This window comes from Battus philenor, unplaced genomic scaffold, assembly GCF_028537555.1.
Source record: "Battus philenor isolate CCGP_79_NKW_IND1 unplaced genomic scaffold, ilBatPhil1.0.hap1 SCAF_8, whole genome shotgun sequence".
Taxonomy (NCBI): domain Eukaryota; kingdom Metazoa; phylum Arthropoda; class Insecta; order Lepidoptera; family Papilionidae; genus Battus; species Battus philenor.
In genome coordinates this window covers 3,850,226-3,874,574 of record NW_027181748.1, presented here as the reverse complement: position 1 = coordinate 3,874,574, position 24,349 = coordinate 3,850,226, and the positions used below count along the sequence as shown (strand labels likewise).

At 34.1% G+C, this 24,349-nt stretch overlaps 1 protein-coding gene across 1 annotated transcript; it reads left to right on the top strand.

Annotated features, from left to right (window-relative positions):
- Positions 1 to 16: 16 nt before the first annotated feature.
- Positions 17 to 14,188, top strand: LOC137931746 (uncharacterized). Its single transcript, XM_068775241.1, has 17 exons — positions 17 to 91; positions 1,071 to 1,204; positions 1,753 to 1,871; positions 2,655 to 2,812; positions 3,133 to 3,310; positions 4,573 to 4,679; positions 5,572 to 5,793; positions 6,787 to 6,987; positions 8,178 to 8,364; positions 8,497 to 8,639; positions 9,270 to 9,389; positions 10,110 to 10,314; positions 11,085 to 11,171; positions 11,540 to 11,748; positions 12,455 to 12,550; positions 13,651 to 13,794; positions 13,903 to 14,188. The coding sequence occupies exons 1-17, from the start codon at positions 17 to 19 to the stop codon at positions 14,095 to 14,097; spliced, it is 2,580 nt and encodes an 859-aa protein (XP_068631342.1). The 3' UTR covers positions 14,098 to 14,188.
- The last annotated feature ends 10,161 nt before the right edge of the window (positions 14,189 to 24,349 follow it).

Sequence of the window (24,349 nt, the reverse complement as noted above, 5' to 3'; positions counted from 1 at the left end):
TTTTATTTTTCAAAAAATGGAAGTTATAGAAGATGGGAATATTATGGATAGAATACCTATTCTATTGCAAAGAGATTTTCAGTATTATCAGGTTGGTATTGAATTGAGTAAAATTTATTTTATGCATTGCTTCCAAAACTCTGTGATGAGATTTGCATATGAAAAGTAAATAACAAAAAAATATATAATAGTTATTTTAAAATAAAAGTAAACTGTGTTTGGGAGGACTTTTATGTTTATATTAACACTGCACATTTATGTATCATGAACAGGAAAAAACTTGGAAATCACAAGCATGGAGATAACTGTGTAAATCCATAATCTCAATCTACCAGTTTAGCATTAAAATTAATCATTAAAAAAATTATTTTTGCAAACAAATTTAACATGGATTACTGCATCTTCTTCCCTTTTATTTCCTTAAGATTAATAATTATTGGTTAATAACTGTATTCTTGCTATCTGAATATCCAGTTACTGATCATTTAAATAAATTTAGTATTCAAATTAGTTCATTTTTTAAAAGTGTATGGTAGTGGTGGCATTATAATCTACCTCATTGAAAATACTTGGTATTAACTCTGTGTACTTTGTTTTTATTAAATAATCTTTATCTTACACATTAGGATACATTTCAATAGTTTCATACTAAGATACAAAAAAGTACAATGGGTGGTCTTATCACATAAGTCATTCTCTTGCAGACAACCACAATATGCAAAAGGTAGAAGTACAAATAATACTTAACATAAATACTTATAACAGAGTATATAACATTCATTAATAGATATTAAAATATAATAGAATGTACCAATAAGTTGATTTCAAAGGTGCTTTTTAAAATCTTTCTTATTCTATATGAATGCTTCTTCTCTACTCCTTTCATAATCTATTCTCTCTTTATAATAATAAATTACAATTATAGCAATATATATTTTACAATTCTGTTAACTTAATTATTTCTCGCCATTCGGCATGCCTGTTGGCACTTTGTGTCCAAGTCCTCACAAAAATTGTCTTCTCATCTCGATTTCTAATTTTACCATGCATAATGTAATAATTCTTTTTAGGAGAAACAGACAGTTCTATCAGACAAAATATGTCGAGGAGTAGTTGGTGGTAGATTGGATTTTCCACGAAATGCTTCATTTGCTGCTGTGAAGATTGTTATGTGGTTGGAAGAAGAATTTGAAATTGCATTCAAGTATGTCACAAATGTTAAATTTCTTCTTTAAACAGCAGAATGGATGACCATTAAAGCCTTTATTCTGGAGTAGAGACTGCGAAACCACCCACAAGGTGGGCAGACAACCTTGTCAATGTCATCAAAAGACGCTGGATGCAGGTTACTTCCTTAACAGGTCCTACTGGAAATCTTTGGGATTTAAGTCCAGCTGTGGACATTCAGTGGCTGAAATTGTGATGATAAATATACATTGTCTTTTGTTTTGTTTATATTTTATCTTATTAAACAAATAATTTTTTCATACCAGCCATTGGTAACAGGCTATGCTGATATAGTATATATTAACATTGTGTCAATACCAATATATACTGGATCAGCATAATCTAATAATATATACTCATCATCCCTGTGACAGGCTTGTCTCACAACAATAGTAATAGTACCAGGCTGATAGTGATGTTACAAGGTTGATGTCACTTGCAACATATGAAATTCGGATGGCTCTCTCTTTTAAAAAAATTGTGACATATGTTTTTTTTTAATATATCTGATTATCTTCTTTTCAGTCATGCTTCCGGAATGTTTGTAACATTGAATGGTGACAAAGGCGATGGGGGTGTAGCTAAAACGTCTGATCCTGACAAGTTTGTCCAGTTGGCAATTAAGTCAAGTGATTCTCTGTTAGGTTATTTATTGAATACATTCCTTATTACAATATCAGTGCTTTTAGATTTTCAGAGTTTTTTTTGTAACGCTTTCTTATACGACTTTGGTCACCAACTCGCCTGATGAAAAGCGGCGATATGGTCGAAGATGAAGCATTAGGGGAAAGTAATGTCGTTTCAGTTGACATATTTCACAGAAAAACCGATTGATTTTTACCACTCCGGCATTGAATATTTGTGTACTAGATGGCAAAAGGTTGTTGTTAAGAATATATTTATGATTAGAATATATTCACCTAAATATATTGTTGATTAGAAATAAAAACTTGTTAAAAATGTAGTCGTGTCAATTTGACTTAAGGAAGCGACATTACTTTCAGGTCCCTCTAATAACAGTATCCATTTGTTTTAGTTTCGTGTTATGTTTTTTGTAAGAATTGTATAATAAAAATAATTTTCTTTAGTGTTTAAATAAACTATTTTTAAAATCCAGGCACGACAAAAATTTTAATTTTTCTTTTTATATATTATTTCAAGTATTTTGTTTCGTTATCATAAAAAATTTAAAGTACCCAGCGACAAATATTGTACATCGACCTTTTGGAAAGAGACAACCGGCTAGTTTCGGCTTTGTAGAGCGTTATCTCTGTCGCACGAAATACAACGACTGTCAAAATATCACAATTTATTTATCGCCGGGTACTGTACAGTGTTGGTTTCGCATGTACATACATACATACAGAGTCTGTTTTTTATTTTTATAATGGTAAGGGTAACGAAAATAAGTCATAAGTTTTTTTCAGAACATCTACATGCACTAGCGCAAGAAGCACTTGATCACGCTGATCTGCCAGTGTTGACAGCTACTCTTGGAGCAGCAGCATTACTTAAAAATAGCCTCCATTGCTATGTTCAACACGTCGAAGACACTGGCAACCCAGAGAGACATTCACGTTTGCAAGTAATTTACTAACAATTACATTTATTCATTTTTAGCTATGATAGTTAGGTTTACTATCTAAAAACATATGACAAGGAGTTTTGATGATTAGAAATTGAGCAGCAACGTCCTTTGCGTACCATAATACCAGACTGCAATCGTCAACAATCCTGCCAAGCATAGCAATTATGGTATAAACCCCAATAGATATCTTTGACTTTGCCTTGCAGTAGACGTCTAAGCGCTGTTTAGGTGGTAATGCTTAGATTTTTGTTACTTGATTAAAGATTTAAACACAATTTCGAACGTTTTATTATTAGTTTTATTTATGTTTTATATAGGCTTGCTACAAACGCTACGTAACTATGTCGGAAGCGGTGGGCGAAAGAGTGTTGGATCTTCATAATCGAGTCCTCTCCCTGTACATTCTGCAAGACTCCGGAGGGCGACCGATAGAGGAACAGAAGCCTGATTATACTGGCACTCCCTCCGTGCAAGGCTGGTGGCTTTATATGAACGGTAATTATTATTTATAATAGATTTCCTTCCGTGACTGTCAAGATATGTCTGAAATCACAAGGCGTAGAGACTTGAAATTTTGTAGGAATATTCTTTTCCTACGAAATTTCACCCTCTAAAGAGGTTAACAAGGCTTTCGTTATATAATGCATATCAAACTAGCTGTTTTAGGTATAAAAATAGTTTAGAATTTTTTTTCTTGTGTATTAAGAATTGTTAAGAATATTATCAAATTGTATCCATAAAATGCAGCAAGACAACGCAAAGTAGGCGTGGGATAGCTATATATAGTTAGGAGAATGCAGTTTCTAATATCGCAAATAGGATAATTGGCCCAAAGTTCGTACGTCTGACGTCATTAAATGTGGAAAGAGAATCCTTCACATTTACTCTAATGGTCGTTCAGAAGAGTAACACTGCACTCGTTTGATCGTCAGTTCGGCCCCGGCTCGCGTTTCGGGAACATCACGAACATATATGACGTATTGAATACCACGCAACATTAACAGTCTTATTTATCCAATTCAACCGACGGATTGCTTCAATTCTATGTTTTTTTTACAGTACAATTGTTAGTAAAAAAAAACATGGCTTGATATTTGGATTTTAATGTTCACCTAATTTTGTATGTTAATGTCTATTTAACATCTCTTTATTAAAGTTGAATGATATTATTATAAGATCTAAATTTGTCATTAGTTATTTTAATTGCATTCCTTTTGACAAACACAAGTGTACATTTTTTGTTCATAGAAAACTATTAATTTCAAATTATATGAGAAGTCATACATCAATGATAATGCAGTCTATATATGAAGACTTAGTAAACCATAATTTTTTATAACACATATTTTACAAAGTATTTTTAAAAATGCAGAGATAGTCTCGATAGAGGATTGAGACTTGGGATACTAGGACGCGAGCTTGATCTTCGCAAGATCTTATATAATTCACGCTTGCATTAATTGTATATAAGATTGCCACTGCTCACAAGCAAGTTTTCAGAGGATGGGCAGCAGCGTCCCCTGCGTACCATTATACTACCCTGCCATCTCCAACCCACCTGCCAAGGGTGGCGATTATGGTATATACCCATTTAGATATCTTTGAAGAGGTCTTATCCTTGCCTGTGCCTTGAAGAGGATGCCTATAGACTGAAACGACGATGACCTTTAAAAAGTGTTCTGTTATTCTTTACATTATCTTTTAACTATTTACAAACTTTGCCGACTTTAATTTTTATTTATAATTTTTTTTTCCAGGTAGTCGTAAAGATCTATGGGACACCGTTCCACCGAGAATGGCGCAGAGAATATTTGCCGGTATGCTTAACGAAACATTGACAATACTTACTGTAAGGTACTGTCAGGTATGTTTTTATATATATGTTAATATGTAGCTGTACATTATGTAAAAACTATTAAATTAAGCAGTATCAGTTTATCAGTTTCAATCACATCATTTACATTTCAGCCGCAGGAGGTTCAATGTTAGAAAGAGGCCTTTCGCATAGATTTACAATAAGACCGGTTAAGCAGCCTATTGCGCTTGTCCATTTTCACTCCAGATTCTTAAGAATCACTTTTTAATAACGTCAGTTTTTAAATGTAGTTTATTAACTTTGTTGGTTGTGAACTGTATCAGGTTCGAGATGGAAGAGTCCTGAAGGTGCATAGCTTAGACCTCTTAACAAAGCTCGAAGGTTCTTTAGGAAGAAAACCTCTTCTGGGACTTAAAAACTAAACTTTCGATCGGTTGCTATTATTAGCTATAATGTTATTTAATTATATATTTGAGGAAAAATATTATGACTTACCAGTGTAAGATAAAAAAAATATGTATATATACGTATATGTATATATATGTACACGTATGTATGACATGTGGAGTGAAACATAATTAAGTCAAATATCACGCCAAAAGGGCGCGAAACCTTACAAAAAATAAGAAACCATCGCCAAGTTTGACAGGCGGGTTGACGATCGCAATGTGGTATTATGGTACGCAGAGAACGCAGCTGCTTCGCTAGAAACTTGTCTATGAACAGTGGCATTCCTATGTAATTAATACACAAAGTGTGTTTTATGTATATGACTGTATTACGGAAATTGAATCCTCGACTAGTCTGTCCTTTTTTAACCCATAAGGAAGGACAAAGTAATAAAAGCTTATTTGACGATTGTAGATATCTCTCTTGATTTATATAAAAAAACTGTCAATTATTGTCTATAGTATTATTTTGAAATATTTCCGTATTCCAGACGAATACTACAGATTCCACAACGCCGTTGTTGTTAAACGATATTCTGAATATACTGCTTTGCGTGGCCCAATTGCTGCCGTCTATATGCGCTAGTGGAGCGGATCTTGCTGGGCTGGATGTGCCGAAGCAAACCAGAGATGTGAGGGATGTCCACGCTAAATGCAATGAGCTCTTCAAATGCATGATTTATAGAGGAGCTGAATTGCATTTCCTTCATCAGGTACATTCGATACAGGATGATTGATTAAAGAAATAAACTAATTTGCTCTCAATTTAATTATGTTACACTTAAAAATAGAATAAGAAAAGTGTAGTAATGTATTAAGAAAGCACAATCGAAAGAAAACTGTGATAAAAAAATAGAATAAGTCAATAATAAAATAAAGAATAAAAAAAGTACCTAGCCACCTAAGAGTAATAAGATGATGGAAGGAAGGCGATGAAAGCAAGAAGGAATGAAAGAACAAAATGAAAGATATTGTAATGGAAAAGAATGACAGTGAGTGAAGAATAAAGATGAAAAATCTGAAAAACTTAATTGTAAACAAAGACCCTGATCCCAACTAATTAGGGGTACGAGAGGCCTCCAATAGCGGGGACCATAAAAAAATTATGTTACCCCCTATCTAAATATCAATGGTTTCGGGAATAACAATTTACGTAATGATAATATTAAGAAAGAATTGTTTTCAAAATTAAAATATTAAGCAATTATTTTGAGGGTTCGGTAATCATGCAATTCAATTATCTGACCTTTTTATAATTGTTTACGAAAGTGTGGTTAATAGGGCAATATAAACATAACAATAATAATATAGTATTAAACCTTTGCGACGAAAATTTATATAATTTAACTAATTTGCAATGATAGGAGCATTTAGAATAAGGTAAAGATTACTTAAGGTTATGTAGGCATTTAGTTTTCTAAAAACAAATGTCTAAATACTCGTATTATTATCTATGTAAGCATGTGTCCACATGAAAATGAAAATTTATGCATAGGCATAGTTAAAACAAAAAAACTATAGACAAATGTACATATAACAGTACAGTTGAAACTCAATATAGTGTCGTTACATGTTCTACTAGTGAGAAATGAAGCAAAGACTAATCAATATGAAACTTTATTGAGTTTATTTGTATTGGGTAACATAAATGAACTGAGTCTATAGTGCGTAAATAAAAAATATAAAAGTAAAATCTGACATTACAGGAATTTAAGAAGAAAGAAGAAGATAGTATAGTAAAAGATTCTCCATACCCGTGGTTCACATTCGTAAGCCCTAATTTATTTGATCGGTTCGACGACTTCACCATCAAGCACACCAAAGACCTACAGGACAAGACTGCCATAGGTCTAGAACTAATGGTTTTGCTTGCTCAACCCCAACCATCTTGGACCTTATTGGTAAAGGTAATAAGATTTAAAATTGTGATTTTATAACCGAAACGACGTGTATTAGTAGACCTCGGGGTTTTGTTAGCTAAATATTTTGAAATGCATAATAAGATAATACGCTCTAAATGCATTAGAGTACATTGAATAATGAACCGTATTATCTTGTAATAAAGCATGCTTTCGATGATGCTGATTTTTTATTCACTAACTATTGTTTGTATTCGGGATGAATTGTGATCGAAAATATCTGATTTTTAATTTCAAAAATTCGGAACATGCAGTGTAATAATAGCATTAGTTATATCACAAACAGACAAGGTACACAGCGCCCTATAGCAATAGAATAAATGATAGATTTGTTTGATCTTTGCACAGCTATTTGTAAGGAATAAAGCGACTATCATTCGAAAGAAAATTGGAATAAAATTTCTGCAGAAAAATTAGAAATTTGTAAAAAAGTTTGAATAAAAAGATGCAGATATGAAGGTGTGATTACAAACGAGAATATTTGAACAGCTATTTATAAAACAATTTCAGTGTGAGAACTAATTTTTCTTTAAAGGATCAATTAAAGAATTTTTTTGCGTTATTATCGACATTCATAATCGTTCAACTAGCCACAAAGAGAGAATTTGTCCCTCAGAATTCTCTGCGAGATCGAATTAGAATTGGGGGGATCTATACTGGCAAGTTGAAGTAGAGGGCGTTAGTGCGCAGGACTATTGGCGGCTACAACCATAAGATTCTGGAGTTGAGACCACTATAGGATGTCCACTTACAGGGTGAACAGACAGGAATGTTAAGGTCTTTGGAAGATGTTGGATAGTGGCTACTTCCAACCGGACTTTCCTTTTAAAAATATGTTGGAAGGTTTATGTTCAGCAGTGAACATCCTAGGGGTGATATGATAATGATCAATTAATTTTAATTCTAGTTACTTAGGATTGACTTTTTTGGACTAATGGAAATGTGTTGTGTGGATGTTTTATAGATAGCAGCATTTAAAACTAACGGCTTCTCTGTTAATTTTAATTTTACTGAAATAATATAACTGGCATAGAAGACACAAGCTAGATCTAATTTAGACGCTAGTGTTGAAATTTACGGTATAAAAAAATCTCCAAGGTGTCAATGAAGGAAAGTGAAGAAAACTTTTGAATTAAGTAGGCTTTATATATTAAACATATAGTCTATATCTTTAATAGGTAATTATGATGCGTGACTGTCGTCTTGCAAGGATTCTGCTGAATCATGCCATCTGTAATATGTCAGTTGATAATGGGAGATGGCCAGCCGTTGGTTTGTGGTACAACGTAGACGCACACCAAGAAAAGTGCGAAGGTTTCTTGTGCACCGCCGACGGGTTCTGCAGGTTTACAGGGAACGGTGACGGTTAGTGGTCTTGGACAATATTGATTTACTTACTACGAATTAGTGTTTTAAATTTTTTCGAAATTCTTACAAAGTTTATTTGTTTTCATACTACTTTTTTAAACTACTTACTTAAATAAAAAAAAATTGTAGTCGGTGAAGAATACGCCAGGAGTGCCGGTGCATTAACGAATATATTGGCGACTGTTGGCAGCAAAGCAGAGCTGAAGTCCTCTTTATGTTATGCCTTGGAAATTTCTGGAAGGGATTGGGCCTCTTGCTTTGATAAACGTCAGGTGAATATTCGTGACTTCTATATATCATTTATTAAAAATTTACAATCTATTTCTGCCATTCAAATAAACATGCACGAGCAGTTTTTTTTTTTTAATTTCTTAATTAGGATTATATTTGTAGAAAATCTCAAGTGATATATATATGATATAATTAATTTTACTGCCGGTAATGAGAAGGATGAAGCTTCACAAAGTGGGTTTTCTGAGGTCTATGTATGTAAGAATAGCCCGATATATGTATGCCTGTGACCAGGAGAAAATTAAAAGAAAAATACACCTAATATCTGAGTATAATGTACACTAGGGATACATACTAAGAAATAGAATTTAATGTAGATGCACAAATTTATTCACAATTTACTAAAGATAGATTTTGATGGATTTTATAAATAAGGTAATTAATTACGTAGCCTCATACGATACGTCCAATACTGGACATATAAGTGGGCCACCTCATAGAATTATAAAAGGACAGGTTATTTACAGTACAGTACAGTAGTTGGACCATAGGATACCCAATGCTGGACATACAGGTAGGACTTCCCCATAGATTTCGATTATTAGCGGATCTAGGATTTGGCCATCAGTTCTGCCAGAATCTCGGAAAAATATTGTTTTTTATCTTTAAAGGTTTGGTGCGATCGTCGTCCGCCTTGGTTGGCGGGTATATTAGCTATAGTAGGTACGGCGCTGCAATTCATTCCTCCTATATTGGTCAACGCAATACAAAGCGGCGCGTCAATGTATCAGGTTGGTTTTAAAAATTAATTACCGCCTTTTGACCCACGGAAGTTTGTGGAAATGTTCACGACGTTTAATTAGAGCGATCATGAATTGTAAAAAAACCCGAAGATGTACGTTTTTGTTATTGGTTGAGGTTATTAGTAAGAAAATATTTTCAAATTTACGTTTAACTGGGTAAGTTTTATATTAGACTTTTGATAAAACTCCATAGATGTTTCTAATATTATGGCAAAACTACAGGAAATATGTAAACTTGGAACTCTTAAAATACTTGACGAACTTTAGAGCTTCGGTAGATGTTGCCAGATAAGAGAAAAGCCTTTTCCTGAAGAGGATTATAACCTGTGAAATGTCTTGCCTCAATGAATTTTAATGACATTTTTCATCAAATATTTATTATATCCGATATTATTGCAACATATGTATTTTAAAATTTTAATTAAATAAGGGTCCTGTAATGCTGTTTTAACAATCATTATATTGTAGTAAAAACAAACATTTTTTTTTGGTTTCGGGGAGAAATCTTAAAGATACCTCGCGCTCTGGGAGCAGGATAATGTTACCACTATAACTCCCTCGGATACCTTACTGCCTTTAAAAACCTCAATGTGGTATTATTATGATTAGAGACTTCGTCCATATATTTCCACAAAGTGCATGACAATAAATTGTCCCAAAGCAATAGTAGATTTTTATAAAATAAACTTCTTTTTTATTATTTTACAGACGATGTCCCTTTGCTTGAATTGCATATCTAGATCCTTAGACTGTATACCTCGATGCTTTATTAACGCCGCGTCAGTTATAGAGGACACGCTACCAGCCAACGTTAACCCTGTGGGCGGATCCGTGATGCTTCAGATGCTGGTCACCATCGTATACGAGGAATTGCAAAAATGGGCCAAAAAGGAGGTTATTAGAGAGAAGACTGGTATGATTAAATTTATTATTTAGCAGTTCTGAATGATTTATATTTTTCAATATATTTACCGGGTGTATATTTTCAATAATACCGCTTGGAAGCGTATCGTTTTCCAATGAACTTAATAAGGTACTCTATCCAGATCATGGGTACTCGCTCACACGTTCGGTCTTACTCGCTAAGACTGAAATAGAATGAATGAAAAATATACTACTTGTATATGTAGGGGTAGCTAGTAATATTAATATATAATTATATTTCTTCCAAAAATAAAATTCCTTGTTCTTATTAATAAATTGTAAATTCTCCGAGAACATATCAATGACGTCATCTAGATCTGACTTACTTTTTTCTCAAATATTGAAACGTGTAATAGAGTTTATGGTTTTCTGGTAATTTAATATACCTAAAGACCACATAAGGTAAACAACTAGTCAACCTAATCAACATAATAACTAGGAATTAATGTCGGTGTAGGTGCATACCAACGCATTGCAAGAAGGTCTAAGATGGTATCCTTTAATCTGTGAGTCGGCAGCCCTATGCATCGCAGCCAGCATGCAGTAAATCCATGGAATTTAAAGTTTTTGGTCAGTTCCAATTAAGACGATGGAGCCTTAAAGTTCTCGAGTGACGATCATGTGTCCACTTGATGAACCGGTGACATAATTAAGGTCGCGTTAAGTTGCTAGATGCGGTGCAAGAGTGGTGATGGTAGCGATCTTTGGGAGAGACCAAAGCCTTGAAGTGATGATGAATTAAAACGTGATGTTTTTCAGTTGCAAACGGCGAAGCTCACAACTTGAATGCAAAGCAAACTCGACCGAAATTGAAGCAAGTAAGGATACGCAGTCTTGCTAATACAAGTAAGATTAATCTTTTATATTGAACTCACGTTGTATTATTTGCAATACAGTTGAAGTTAGTTATTGGCCAAGCAATTACATTCCTGCTTGGCAAACTTTACGACCAGTTATTTTAACTTCTACAGCAACAACATCTATATTCCTACAACAAAACTGCCAAGGTGGCACAAATTTACTTATAAAAATGAAACTAAAAAAAAATGTTTTGAGTTTTCATATAAAATGCGAAGCAACTTTTTCAGCTACCTGTTATATGTAACTGAGAAAAATAAAAAAAAAACATTGTCATGATTTTAATTTTTGAGTTACTTTTGGTGTTATGTGCCATGTTCCTAAGACGTTATAATAAAATAAGACCCATGTTGCAGCCACTTCGAGCTCGGTCAGCTTCGATGGCTCGCACAGTGCACCGTCGTCCGTGGCCCTCGCCATAGCGGAGGCGCTCTGCTCCCTGGACGAGGATGACAAACATACGCAAGAGATTCAGGCTCTGGTGGATCAGTCTAAGAGAACTTTTACACTTTCTGACCAGTTCGGTTTGGAGGACTTCCCCGAGTTTGCCGAGTTTATCGAAGAGGTGGTAACTTTTAACGCTTGTTGGCATTAAAATAATACTTTATAGAATGAATTATCGTTTTAACATAAAGCACTAATTAGATCGGAGGATTGTGATTCATGGTCGTTTCTATACGTAGCATTCATACAAGTTAGTGACTTCGACGTCAGTCCAAAGTAAGGAATTTCTCCTCGGCATAATCATAAGGGGTATCAATAATAGCACTTCTCTTTATACATTAAATTGTAGATTTTACTCAGACTGCTTTCATATCAGTGTGCATTATTATTGTCTTATTAAAATCTTTTCGATGCATAGGCAAGGTTAAAAATTAATAATTATTTGAAACTGGATGCACAGAGCTCATTCTATCAAAATTTATCCCTCTATATCGTAGTCAAATAAAAAACATTTAAGTCACCTTTCGGAGTGATCATTTTATTTATCTATTTTCCAAAAAGTCTTTTCTATTTACACTGCAAAACTTTGATCGTAAAGTAATTATTTTTTGGTAATGCTTTTTTTATAGGTTTCTAAAAATTGCCCTATTATTTATGTCTTTAAAAAGATTCGTGAACACTTTGTGAACGAAAACTGGCCTTAGCAATGCATTTGGCGATTCCATTTTATATATAAACATGTGATTACCAAATTACATCATAAAGTGACGCTATGTTTACATTGACATTCACTTGGTGTTGTAATTGAATTTGAATAATATTTCCAGGGCAATGTGCCAGCCAGCAATGCTGAGCGGGCTAGTGACGCCGCCATTTTGACTAATCAAATATTGATGACGTCATCGGGCCGCGATAGTCTCAGGGTATGTTGATAATGTCTCCGTTTACTTAAATGGAATATAAAAAGCTGTGTTGCTATGCCGAAAAGATAGCTTCCGTAGTTTTTTTATGAAACTGTGATGTCAGCTTTGCCTGCATAAGTATACATATAAGTGTATATATATACATACATATATATATATATATATATATATATATATACATACATATATATATATATATATATATACATACATATATATATATATATATACAGAATTCAAATTTAAACGGCTATTTGAAGTCATTAGTGATGTGGTCACTGCAGTTACGGTAAGGTCGTGTTAATTGTAAATACTCTATGTACATATGTAAATACACCTTAGATCGCTACTGGCTACCATATTCTTCGCCAACGTGCTTTGGGTGATAAATCGCTTCTACCCGCGTATTATGTACAAAAGCATTTTTTTATCTTCTATTAGCGGAGCATTTGAAATATGTCTTGCCTGATGCTAAGCAATGACGAGGTCTACGATAGCACATGCTAGCCAAGAAGAAACTTGTTTACTATTATCTCGAAGACTCCTCAGTTATAATTGGCTGGAAACAATGACGCCAGTAGGTTGTTTCACTACTTGGCTGTTCGCATTAAAAAATTATTAGCAAAATACTTAGTGAGGGTGGAAGGAATTTTAACCGTTTACGGATGTCGTTAATCCATGCGTCTTGTCCGATGGAAGAAAGGAAATGGGGGAAATATTTTGTTTTATTCCGCTGCACACTTTCCAAAATAAGTAAGAGTTAGTACTCTGTGTTTGGCAATAATCGGTGTAACATAACTCCTGAAGATGCCCCGTGGAGGGGTGAATCACGTGTTGAGTAATTTGGCGGTGGCGGTTGTATGATTCGCATTGTTTGCCGCATGCGCATTTATCGGCGGGCTGGCGGGCGGTGCACTTTGTTGCGCGACTACCACTGCATGTGCGGAAGTGGCTAAATATTGGTCCTTTTCTTACTTAGGATAGACTTCCGCAAGGTAACGCCTGATTCCATTAAACACTTTCCAAAATGCAGTTTATTCATTTAGATATATGATAGAAATGAAATAGAGATAAGTATGTGATATAATAACAATTTCCAGGTGATCTACGACCATCTTCGCTTGCACGCAGAACGGATTTACAAAGATCTAGGCGTCCAGGAAACATGCAATGCTGAAATACCTCTAATTAGAGCACCTTTACTATATATCATGTTTCATATCGGTCGAAGGCCCTTCGATCAGGTGATTTTTCAACCTTATTCTTCTTTGCATATGGTCGAGTCTATGTTGGTTGGACTTAGGACATTTTACAAATGAAATAATTACATTTTTTTGTTCTTCATTTTACAGTTTTTGAGAGGAGAATGGCAAATGCCTTGGAGCAGATTGGTGACTGTAGCAAAAGCTTGGTCAGGTATCGAAGGCGCAAAAGTCCACATAAATCGTCGAGCGGATGTGAGAGACGTGAAAACACACGGAAAGTGTAACAAGCAGTTGTTAGAGTTATACGGGATATTCAAGGCACCGTATGAAGGTCTTTTGTAGTTTGAAGATTTATCTAATCATAATGCAATGGATGCGTTCATTTAATGCAATCTTTTTTTTTGCCGGCCGCTTATCAATAACACAACTTGATGCTACCAATAAAGGAACTAATATAGGAATAATATGTGTTATTTTTTTGATCCAATCAAACGGAAGTTCAATATATCCTGCCTCTGAGAGACAGGGTTATTTGCGATTAATAATAAAACTATTTGGGGCCTTCTGAGTTGTGAGTTTTCAGGGTTAGGGCCCTAAACTCCCACTAGCTTCACTGACTCTGAGGCTGTTGATGGATTGACGTTATGGGTTTTGGGGGTAACGTGAAAAATACGTGACCCAGGGTATACCGGAATATCCAAAATAAACCGTGAGTTACTGCGGTCCCTCATAAAGCATCGAAGGCAACACCGGGGGTTTTTAGTGTGGAGTAATATTATCTATAGTAACTTAAATTATATACCGCATTCTGACTTATTTATTGACTAGCTCTGCGATTATCAAGCAAAGATATTTTTTCTGTACAAACAAAAAACCTTTTTGTAAGAAAAATGCTGTTTAAATCTGATACGTCTTATATCCACCACGTCAGCTGATAGATGCCCACATCGAATGTTGTATTTTTCTGTTAAAAAAATTAATTCAATTAACAATTTTAGATATTCGATTTGCCTCCCAACATCAGATCGTATTGTAAAATACATCGCACACGTAATAAAGGACGAAACTCTGTGCTAAAATTATAATTAGGTGAATTTTTAACATCTGATTTAAAAGACTTCGTATCATATGCTATCAGATAAAAATCTTACCGGTACTTAGTACTTAATAACAATAATAAAAAACTGTAGTGCTTCTTTTAAACGATCCTAATAAATTTGTCAACGTAATACCATAATCTGTAGCTGATATAATTATTTGTAAGAATAATTTTCAATAAGTCATGTAGAGGGGATGTTACTGTTAAATACCAGTTGTTTATATAGCTGTAGCGATCTCTCTGAAAGGAAGTAAATTGAATGCTTTTGTAAGAGAAACATGTTCCAGCGATACTCTCTAATGGTCATGTGAAAAGGAAGAGTTTCGCTTACCTTGACTTATCATTAGTCCGGCTTGGCCCGCGTACCGTTAACGTCACGTATTTAAACTTACATGCAACGCTGTACACCGATATATATCCTCAGTATATATATTGTTAAAGATGCTTATATTTACGGTATTCATAAAAATGACGGCATGCGATTTTTTATTCGTTAAAATCAACGACGTACCCTATAGTCTAAATTTTGTTAGTGAATATTTTTAATGGTCCTAGTGTTTGTGTTACTTGTTATTATTTAATAAGATATATATTCATTAAAATCTTTATGATTTAAATTGTAAATATATAATACATGATATTATAAATGTACCTTTAACATGAATAAATATTACAGAATTTTTTTGTTTAATTTATATTCCTAGTTTCTAATAAATCTTAATTAAATTCTTTCTTGTGGATCTTCAGAATGTTAACTTCGATGCAAATTTCTTATAGAATTGAAGTGAAAGCATATAGTAGAGTAATGTTTTCCAAAATGCTCCAGGCAGACAGAGGTCTACATTGCCCTATATATATATATATATATATATATACCATACATAATATATATATATATATATATATATATATATATATATATATACTATGTATGGTATATCGGCTTCTGCTTCGCTCAAATAAAAACATGACAGTTAATGTTGACTTGTTTAATATTATATGCAACGTAGGTATTTTTTTATAGAATAACCCCTGGTTTTGCGGGCCTCTCATCACGCCTGCCTTGTATTGGGCATTACAAATTCGGATAAAATGAGTTATTTTAATCATACAATCATTTTCGTCCTTCACATTATTTTTTATTCATTCCTTTTATGCTTTTACGTTTCAGAAATTATTAATAACATATTGCGTAAAAAGGCTTTTTAAAGTTTAGATTACTATATATTATAATTACTTATTTTTACTAAGTCTCTGCTGACTCTGTACTGCCAGAGGCATATAGCATTCTAATAAAAAAATTAAGTATAATTTTTTAAAATGATCACTTTGTATTAAGTGATTGGAAATAGGTGTAATAGCTTTAAAGTTTTTTTTTTTATAAATGAGCCTAATAATTAAGCAATATGCATACATATAGACAAGAATGAAACAGAATTCAATTCGGCTTATTAGTTAAATAGTTAATAATGTACATCCAATGTACTCCAAAGTCGTACTATCATCACAACTAATTTGTTATTGCGACTCTTTCCCACATTTACGCGAAAATGACGTAGTTATGCACGCGACGGAAGACTTACATAATGCAATGATAACATCGCGAAGTTCAACCGGCGTCGCGTTTATCTTTACCTACAAGTAAGAGTGGTGTTAGTACGGAATAAGTTTAGGCTGAATGCCAGGTACTGAAGGTGGATCGGGGAAACATAAACATCGCTGACGTCAGGTTATATCGCTGAATTTCTTCCGCGTTAATTTCTTTAACTTTTATGTATTGTATAATAAATAAGTCAACTGAATTTAAAACAGTAAACAGTTATTTGATTTGTTTGGAAGCGCTGAGGCTTTTATTTGAACTGGCAAGAAAATTAGTAAATACTTAAAAATGAAAAGGGGATTTAGGTAAAATTAATTTCACTTTTTTCATTGATAGCCACTGATGACAGAAATGTGCTTGTTTTAAAGGCACAGTTTCTTGCAACAAAATATTGTAGAAATTTTCAATTTTATGTCATTTTCGGATTTTATTTATTTATGAGTTTTATTTGCGCCAAAATAACTCTATAGTGCTGTCGTAGATAGGCAATATATACGCACAGCTTTGGAAACTATAGTAATCTCTTTTTTTTCGTCCTGTCTTACAGTGTTGCTCAAGTTACAATTGCAGATTCCGCAGGTTCAAACGAGCAGAACATAGAGGGCGTTCAGCATAAAATCTTTGAAGGTGGAGAAGGTTGAGGGCTTCTCAGAAATCCTCGGCTTGGGTCAATAAAAACTAAAGTCTTACCGGAGGTCGTTGAGCTTTAAATTGCATAGGCATACGCTCTGTGTTTTAATTAGACTTGAGGGACCTTTCGACGGGACCTCGGCTTGAGCTGTTACTGATAATACCCATTAAGAATATACGTATAGGTGCCCAACAGGGCCTAACTTCCACTTAGTGAGATATTACTTGGTTTACCTTTGTACCGATTCACAAAGCGTTAGCGCAGGGATAAGGTATAGGGGAAGAAAGTCCAGTAACGCCTTTACCTTTAATGAACGGGATTTAGCGATACGTTCAATACTTGAGCCGACTTCTATTCCGATGTGGCCAGTTCGTTATCGATCAGCTGCATTATATTACGTATGTATATAGGTATAATTATTGATGTATATAAACATAAGCGTAAATAAATACATTTAAACTTAGAGTAATTGTATTTCAGTAATGATTACTAATTTACAAATCTTAACCATACTGTTTCGATATAAAATGTTTTCGTGTGGTTGAAATCGTAATCAAGATTTGCCTTCCAAATGCGAATGGTACTCTGAATGTGTTTGTTTAATGCTTAGAATATGTCGCTTGCAATTAAATTAGCATATAATTTCTGTGGCTTGACAACATTACGCGTAGTCTTTAAGTGCATGCAATAAGGTTTAAATTACATTGTGATTGTACATGAGCGGTATTCGCATTGCGGAGTACATCCCGTCTCAAGTCTTTCCTGAATACAAAGCTTAGCTCTCTGGCAAGTTGTCCGGTTTCCGATGGAAGCTGCGCGGCATTGCATTGTTCGTGTCAATTTATTTGTATGGGATTTACGATCGTGGCGAATTTGGTAGCTAGAAAATACTTACATCTGTAAATAATGTTCGTTTTTTTTTTTGTATAACACATATATATCATAAAAGTTTAACATCGATTCTTTAAAATCTATCTAGTGAATTGAATTAACTAGTTCTGGATGATAATTTGCGACTAATTGAAAACGGTTTATGGTACGCGACATTTATTTTTTTATAGGGTAATTTAATTGTTTTTATTATTTTATTTTATTAAAAGTAATTTTAATTGAATGTATGCAATTTTTCCAAATTTTTACTCCATAATAATGTTCTCTTAAAGAAGGTATAATAAGAAATAAAAACAGTGAAAATCCCTACATTTTATAGTTTTGCGGTAAGCGACATGACTAAAAATGTTTACTTATATCATAGTTATTGATCATAATTTTTAACTTTTTTATTATCGCAGCTTAAGTATGTACGAGTATACAGTGACTTATAATAGGTATGAAAGCTTTGAAGGCTTGAATTATGTAATCCTCTTGCTAAAATATTTAATTTTTCTATTCGAATTTGGCAGGCCAATAACCTCAGGCAGTACAAAGTCTGCAGGGAAAGATCACCATCACGTAGCCGATAGATGGCCTGGTTGCCAGTCAAAGCATAGGCTTTCCCTAAAGAAAGTAAAGATAGAAACAGATAGTAAATAATAATTCCTCATAATGCATAAATGCATTTTGAAAAAGATTTTTCTTATTGTGTTATTATAATGTTGTTTATTATATCTAAAAAGAAGGATCTTTGATTAATATCAATGGTTTTAGAAATATACCATAGATTAAGTGTATTAGTGTGTGTTTGTATCACGTATTAATTGAGAGCATATGAGCTGTAAATCGCCAGCTTTAAAACTTTTACACCTATAACCAATCATCCTGTAGAACCGGCTTCGAGTTAAACAACACAAACGTTTCGCGCTGCCACGTATGGGATGTTAATTCCATCCAGCACGGCGCTAATGCTCAGATAGTGTTAAGCTTTTGCCGTTTATACGGCGCGTGAGTCTGGTGCGCTTTGATGCAGAACAGGTTGGAGAGAATTTAGTTATTTAGTTAAGCAATTTGACTACATTCGAATCTAATTCACATTGCTTTATATCAGTTTGCAGCCCTAACGTTTTTCGTAGTAGTAATGTTTGCTATAGAAGTTCTCCGCATAATGTGGATGAAGCTGTAACATTTGAATATGTTAACATCCAATAGCCAATACGCAAGTTTAGTATTAAATGGAATCAGTTACCTTACGGAAGTCCATCCTAAGTAAGAAAAGGACCAATATTTAGCCACTTCCGCACATGCAGTGGTAGTCGTGCAACGAACTAATCGGGGTAACATAACTCCTGAAGATGCCCCGTGGAGGGGTGTAACACATGTTGAGTGATTTGGCGGTGGCAGTTGTGTGATTCGCATTGTTTGCCGCATACGCATTTATCAGGCTGTGCGCTTTGTTGCACGACTACCACTGCATGTGCGGAAGTGGCTAAATATTGGTCCTTTTCTAACGCAAGTTTAGATCGACGCCACGGTTTGAAAAGAGATTATTTGTCTTGTGATATAGGTCAGATTTCGAATAACACCCATTGTGCAACAGAACGACATGTTTACACGTGTCGGTTAAACGAGACACTCATAAGCCGTTGCTTTGCATCCTCCGTGATATTGTTCCCTGTGTATAAATAACTACGTAGCATCAATACAAGCGTTTCATAAGGAATTAAAATATTTGTGCGAAGCAAATCAGACAATTGCGGTGGTTGCGGAACAATATGAGCCGAGTTTTTGACGATTTCCCCCCAAAAAATGAGCGATTTTAGCACCAAGACCAAGAATTGACGCATTTGGTACAGAAAACATCTTTCAAAGTGATTAGGGATGAGCCAAATGGTATTCCAACCGTTGGCAAACAGACGCTTGGCAAATATTATAGACATTCCTACCAACCTAGGAAAAAATACCTGCCTTTCTAATGCTAAGGAGTTTTCAATGACAATTTCACGTTACTTTTTGATCACAGTGTAAATAGCAGAGTCTTGCTGCAATTTTCAATATAAGTATAACAGACAATATTTCTTGTTCACATCAAAGAAATATTTTACAAAAGGTCATAAATTCGTTCGTGCGAAACGGTGGGTAACTTCGGGCTGTGTTAGAGGAAGACGCGGGCGGAGTTGTGTGGAGTTTTGACTTGATGTCTCTATTCTTACGAATAAGTTTTGCGCAAGTTTCTGCCGCGCCGGACGGGTGGGCCGAGGTTACACTTAACTTCATTTAACTTTCCACTATTACTTTCCAGTTTAGTTAAACCAAAAATACACGATATCCGAAATCAGATAAGTAATACATAAATCATTTGTATTTTATTCTCATATTTAAAATTTACGGAAAGATTATCTAATTGTTTATTATATGTCATTTCAGCCCATAAGGGCGTCTATTAATTCCCGCAAAAAATATTTAGGCGGATATATCATAATCGCTAAGACTAGCAGGCGGGTTGGTGATCATAGCGTGGAATTATGGTAAGCAGAGTATCTTGCTATCTATAATCTGTTATCTATTAAATAAAATTGCATTCCGGGAGTCAAATCCGGGACCTATGATCGCAAGTTTGCAAGTCTCAGTCCTCTATAGCTGTGCTACCAATGTGATATTATATTTACTCCGCTGGCTCAATGACCCAAAGTGGGTCTTGGCCTCCGAAACGAGAGACTTCCACTTTCCTCTATCTTGCGCCATCGTCTGCCATTGGTTGACATTTAATTCGCGCAAGTCTGCCTTAACGCGATCGATCAGCAATACCTGGGTCTACCCACTGGTCTTCGACCCCTCGGATTTTTCAGGTACGCTACCTTCACGCTCCGATCCCGTTCGCTCCAAGTGACCAAGCCGGATTCGTTGAGCTTTATATTCGCCAATAATATTTGGCTGAGCTACTAAAGTCTCAATTTCTTCAATTAAGAAGACATTTTGAAACCCATAAAGAATAACAACATTTTTTTTAAATATACACTCGAGGGTGTCTGTGTAGTCCCTAAGCCTCGTGGATGGTGAACGTCTTTGAACCTGTCTCTGCACCGTAGCCTAGTCTGATGAGAACTAGTTTACCCGCGTGAGTGGGTAACTTCTTTTTCCAATAAATTGAAAAATTACATGGTGTTAGTACACAATAAAAATATGAAAACATGGAATTCTTATGTAAGTTAAGCTCTTAAGTAAATTACTTAATATTCTTGCCTGTTCCTCCATCAGAGCGCGCCACAATCACGCGCCGTCTGAACAGTAACTACTTAATGCAATCTAAGCATTAGCTCCGTGCTGGAGAGAATTAACATCCAACACATGGATGAATGCCGCCGGACGATGCACCGTTTAAATTCACGCCGTTTCTGTATTTTCCCAGATATACTTTTTAATAAAAAATAATCCGACTCTATTGCCAGTGTTTTTTATAAAGAAATTTCTTTAAGTTTTTTTTTTATTCGATGCAGACACGTTGTAGCATTAATTTTAAAAATATTATATTTTATATTTGCATTGTTAATTGCTGTATTTTTTATTTACTAATACTACTATTTACTATTTTTTTAAATATCTTTTTTACCGCCAATCAAGGTTCTAAAATTAAAAGTCAACAAATGACTACACTTGCCCAACCACACTGGTAGAAAACAGAAGATAACGCGTCTCTTTCGCTCTGTGAAGCATGTTCCGTGGCTTTTAAAAATGTTCTTTATTTGGAGATGGAATGCGGCCAGTAGTTTTGAAAATTTTTCTTCAAAAACTTCTTCCAGACATTCTTTACTGTCTCTTAGATATGTTCTTTTGACGCTTATTCGCTAAGTTACCATTATTATTGCATAACTGGCTAATTGTTTTATAATTTCGTCTATACATATATGTATGTATTCTCAACACTTATCATCTGGAAGTAGATATATTCTATAGTGGTTTAACCACTTAACTTTCGTTATAATGTTATAGGTTAACCGACTAATTGTTTAACATATCCGTCTGTACATCTTCAAGATTTTTCCTTCAATACTTCTCTCTCTATTCTTCACTTTACGCTAGAAGAATTGTTTTCTATATCCTTAACTATGAATCTATTACCGTAATTTATAGCTTAACCGACAAATTATTTACTACTTTGAACTATTTATGTGTAGTAACGGACCAAAGAATAGCAGGTGTGGTGTGTTTAATCAAACTAGAGGCGGGACGCTCCGTTAATGTGAGAAGCCGCTGCGCCCAGCGTTCTAGCGCTGCCGAAACGCAGTTCGCTTAATTTATAGCTTTAATTGAAAGCTGCTCCACGCTCAGCGCGCTGGAATTAAGCTCGCTTTTGGTTGCATTTAAATGTAATTGTTTTAGATGTACGTGTACCATGCCACACATTTATTTAAAGCTTACATATAGAACTTAAAGAAATAGATATATTTAATTATATTTTCCCACTGTTGGCCTTCTTTAATTAGGCATGAAATTCGCACTAGATATTATCATTGGATAGTATATAACTTTTAAATAAAAATAGAAGTATCACTAAATGTAATGTAGAGGGTAATGTAAATAAAAATATTAACAAAAATAAAGAAAGTACATCGAAAATGTGAAAATGAAATGTGAACAAATGCTATAAGATTGATAGAAAGGGAAGAAATTGTGACGGAGGAAAGAGAGTGTCTGTGTATTAGAAGAAAAAGATGAAAAATTTATTTGTAATTGGCCCCAAAAAAAAAACCTTGGAATAGGTTCTTAAATACCTGTGTATTTTGGGTAAATTGAATTGTATATATTATTTGAATTCGAATCGAATCAGGATTTAATTACTAGAAGTACACATTATTCATAACGCTAGAATTTTACATAGTTTTTACGCAAGCACATTTCCACCATTTCCTTAATATTTTTATTAATTTTTTTTTTTATTTGCCCGTCGTGTTAATAATGTTAAAACGGACAAAAATATGATTTTTAAACACTAGTTATTTTAATATAAAAACATAAAATACTTGATCTTTATTAACACAGATACATTTTTTAAATTATATTTTAATCATTGGTATAGATTAAATATATGTAAGATCAATGGTATCCCAGTGGTAGAGTACCGAGAGATACGATCATTAGTCGCAGATTCGATTCACGGGATACAACCTTATTTAATTTATACTTTGTATTTTAATCATGTAAGATTGCCACTGTACACAAACAAGATTCCAGAGGATGGGCAGCAGCATCTTCTGCGTACTATAATCCCACACTGCGATTATCAAACCGCCTGCCAGTCTATGGGCAGAAACGACGATCGTTGATTCGAAGATAAGTAGGGTCAATATTAAAAAATAGATTCATAAGATAATCAATGTCGTTTAAATCAATTTATATTTCGTGAAAATCCTACGTGGAATAACTACCGTTGCAAGTGTAACAAAAGAATTACGATGGACTTTCACCGGATAAAAACCAACGTACTCCTTTGACAATTTTTGCTTAAATAATGGGAACGCCTTCGTATAATGCAGTAACTAACAGCAGTGGCACATCCTAAGATGATATATATAGAGATAGAGCTGCAGCCCACACCCGCAATCATAAAAACGCAGAGCAAGCACGCAACCTAACAACCTCTCCAATATTCAAGTTCCTGGCTGATAAGGCTGAGCTCAGATGGAATTAGCATTACCTATACTATCATTCGAATCAGTTTTGACGTTAATTTATGGGACGCACATGGACAAGTGTTTTTACTGTGTTCTGTTCTAATTTTAACCACGCTAAACTGTTTTTTGAGGTTTTAGTAGGTCTTTTAACATTGCTATAGATTTCATGATAATATCACGAATAAAAACAGATTAAAAAGATAATCTATTTCTGTATAGACGACATTAAACCTCTTAAGGTTTTTGCGCCGCTCTCGGCATTACAAGAGTTGCCACTACATACCGTCTTTAAGATAAAAATAGCTCCATCTTGACGGCCTCTGATCATATCAGCATTTCGCTAGAGAAAAGTTATCGTATATCTTAGTTTACACATTTCAAAATAAGAAACATAGCTCTTAAAATTTGAATTATTTATAGTGATTACTTGTTTAAGTCAATAAAAGAATGCTAGAAATGCTCAATACGACAGAAACTACAATGAAATTGGGCTATACAGTCTGCAGGAATAAATGCTTTTTATGTATATTGTATATATTGTATATATTCATTACATTTTTTATTAATTTTTTAAGCCATTGATTTTTGTTTAATGTACCATATATGACTCTAAGGTTACCCTTCAAAGCTTTTATACCTGTATATAACTAATCTTCCTGTATATCATAAATAAAAGTTTCCGATTCCGATCCCATTTCCCTTAAATACTATCTAGATCT

Bases quoted from the DNA above. Each gene is read 5' to 3' on its own strand.
- LOC137931746 (XM_068775241.1), top strand. From the start codon at position 17: ATGGAAGTTATAGAAGATGGGAATATTATGGATAGAATACCTATTCTA. The intron at 2,813-3,132 runs GTAATTTACTAA...TGTTTTATATAG, and splicing joins AGAGACATTCACGTTTGCAA to GCTTGCTACAAACGCTACGT. The intron at 4,680-5,571 runs GTATGTTTTTAT...TCCGTATTCCAG, and splicing joins TTACTGTAAGGTACTGTCAG to ACGAATACTACAGATTCCAC.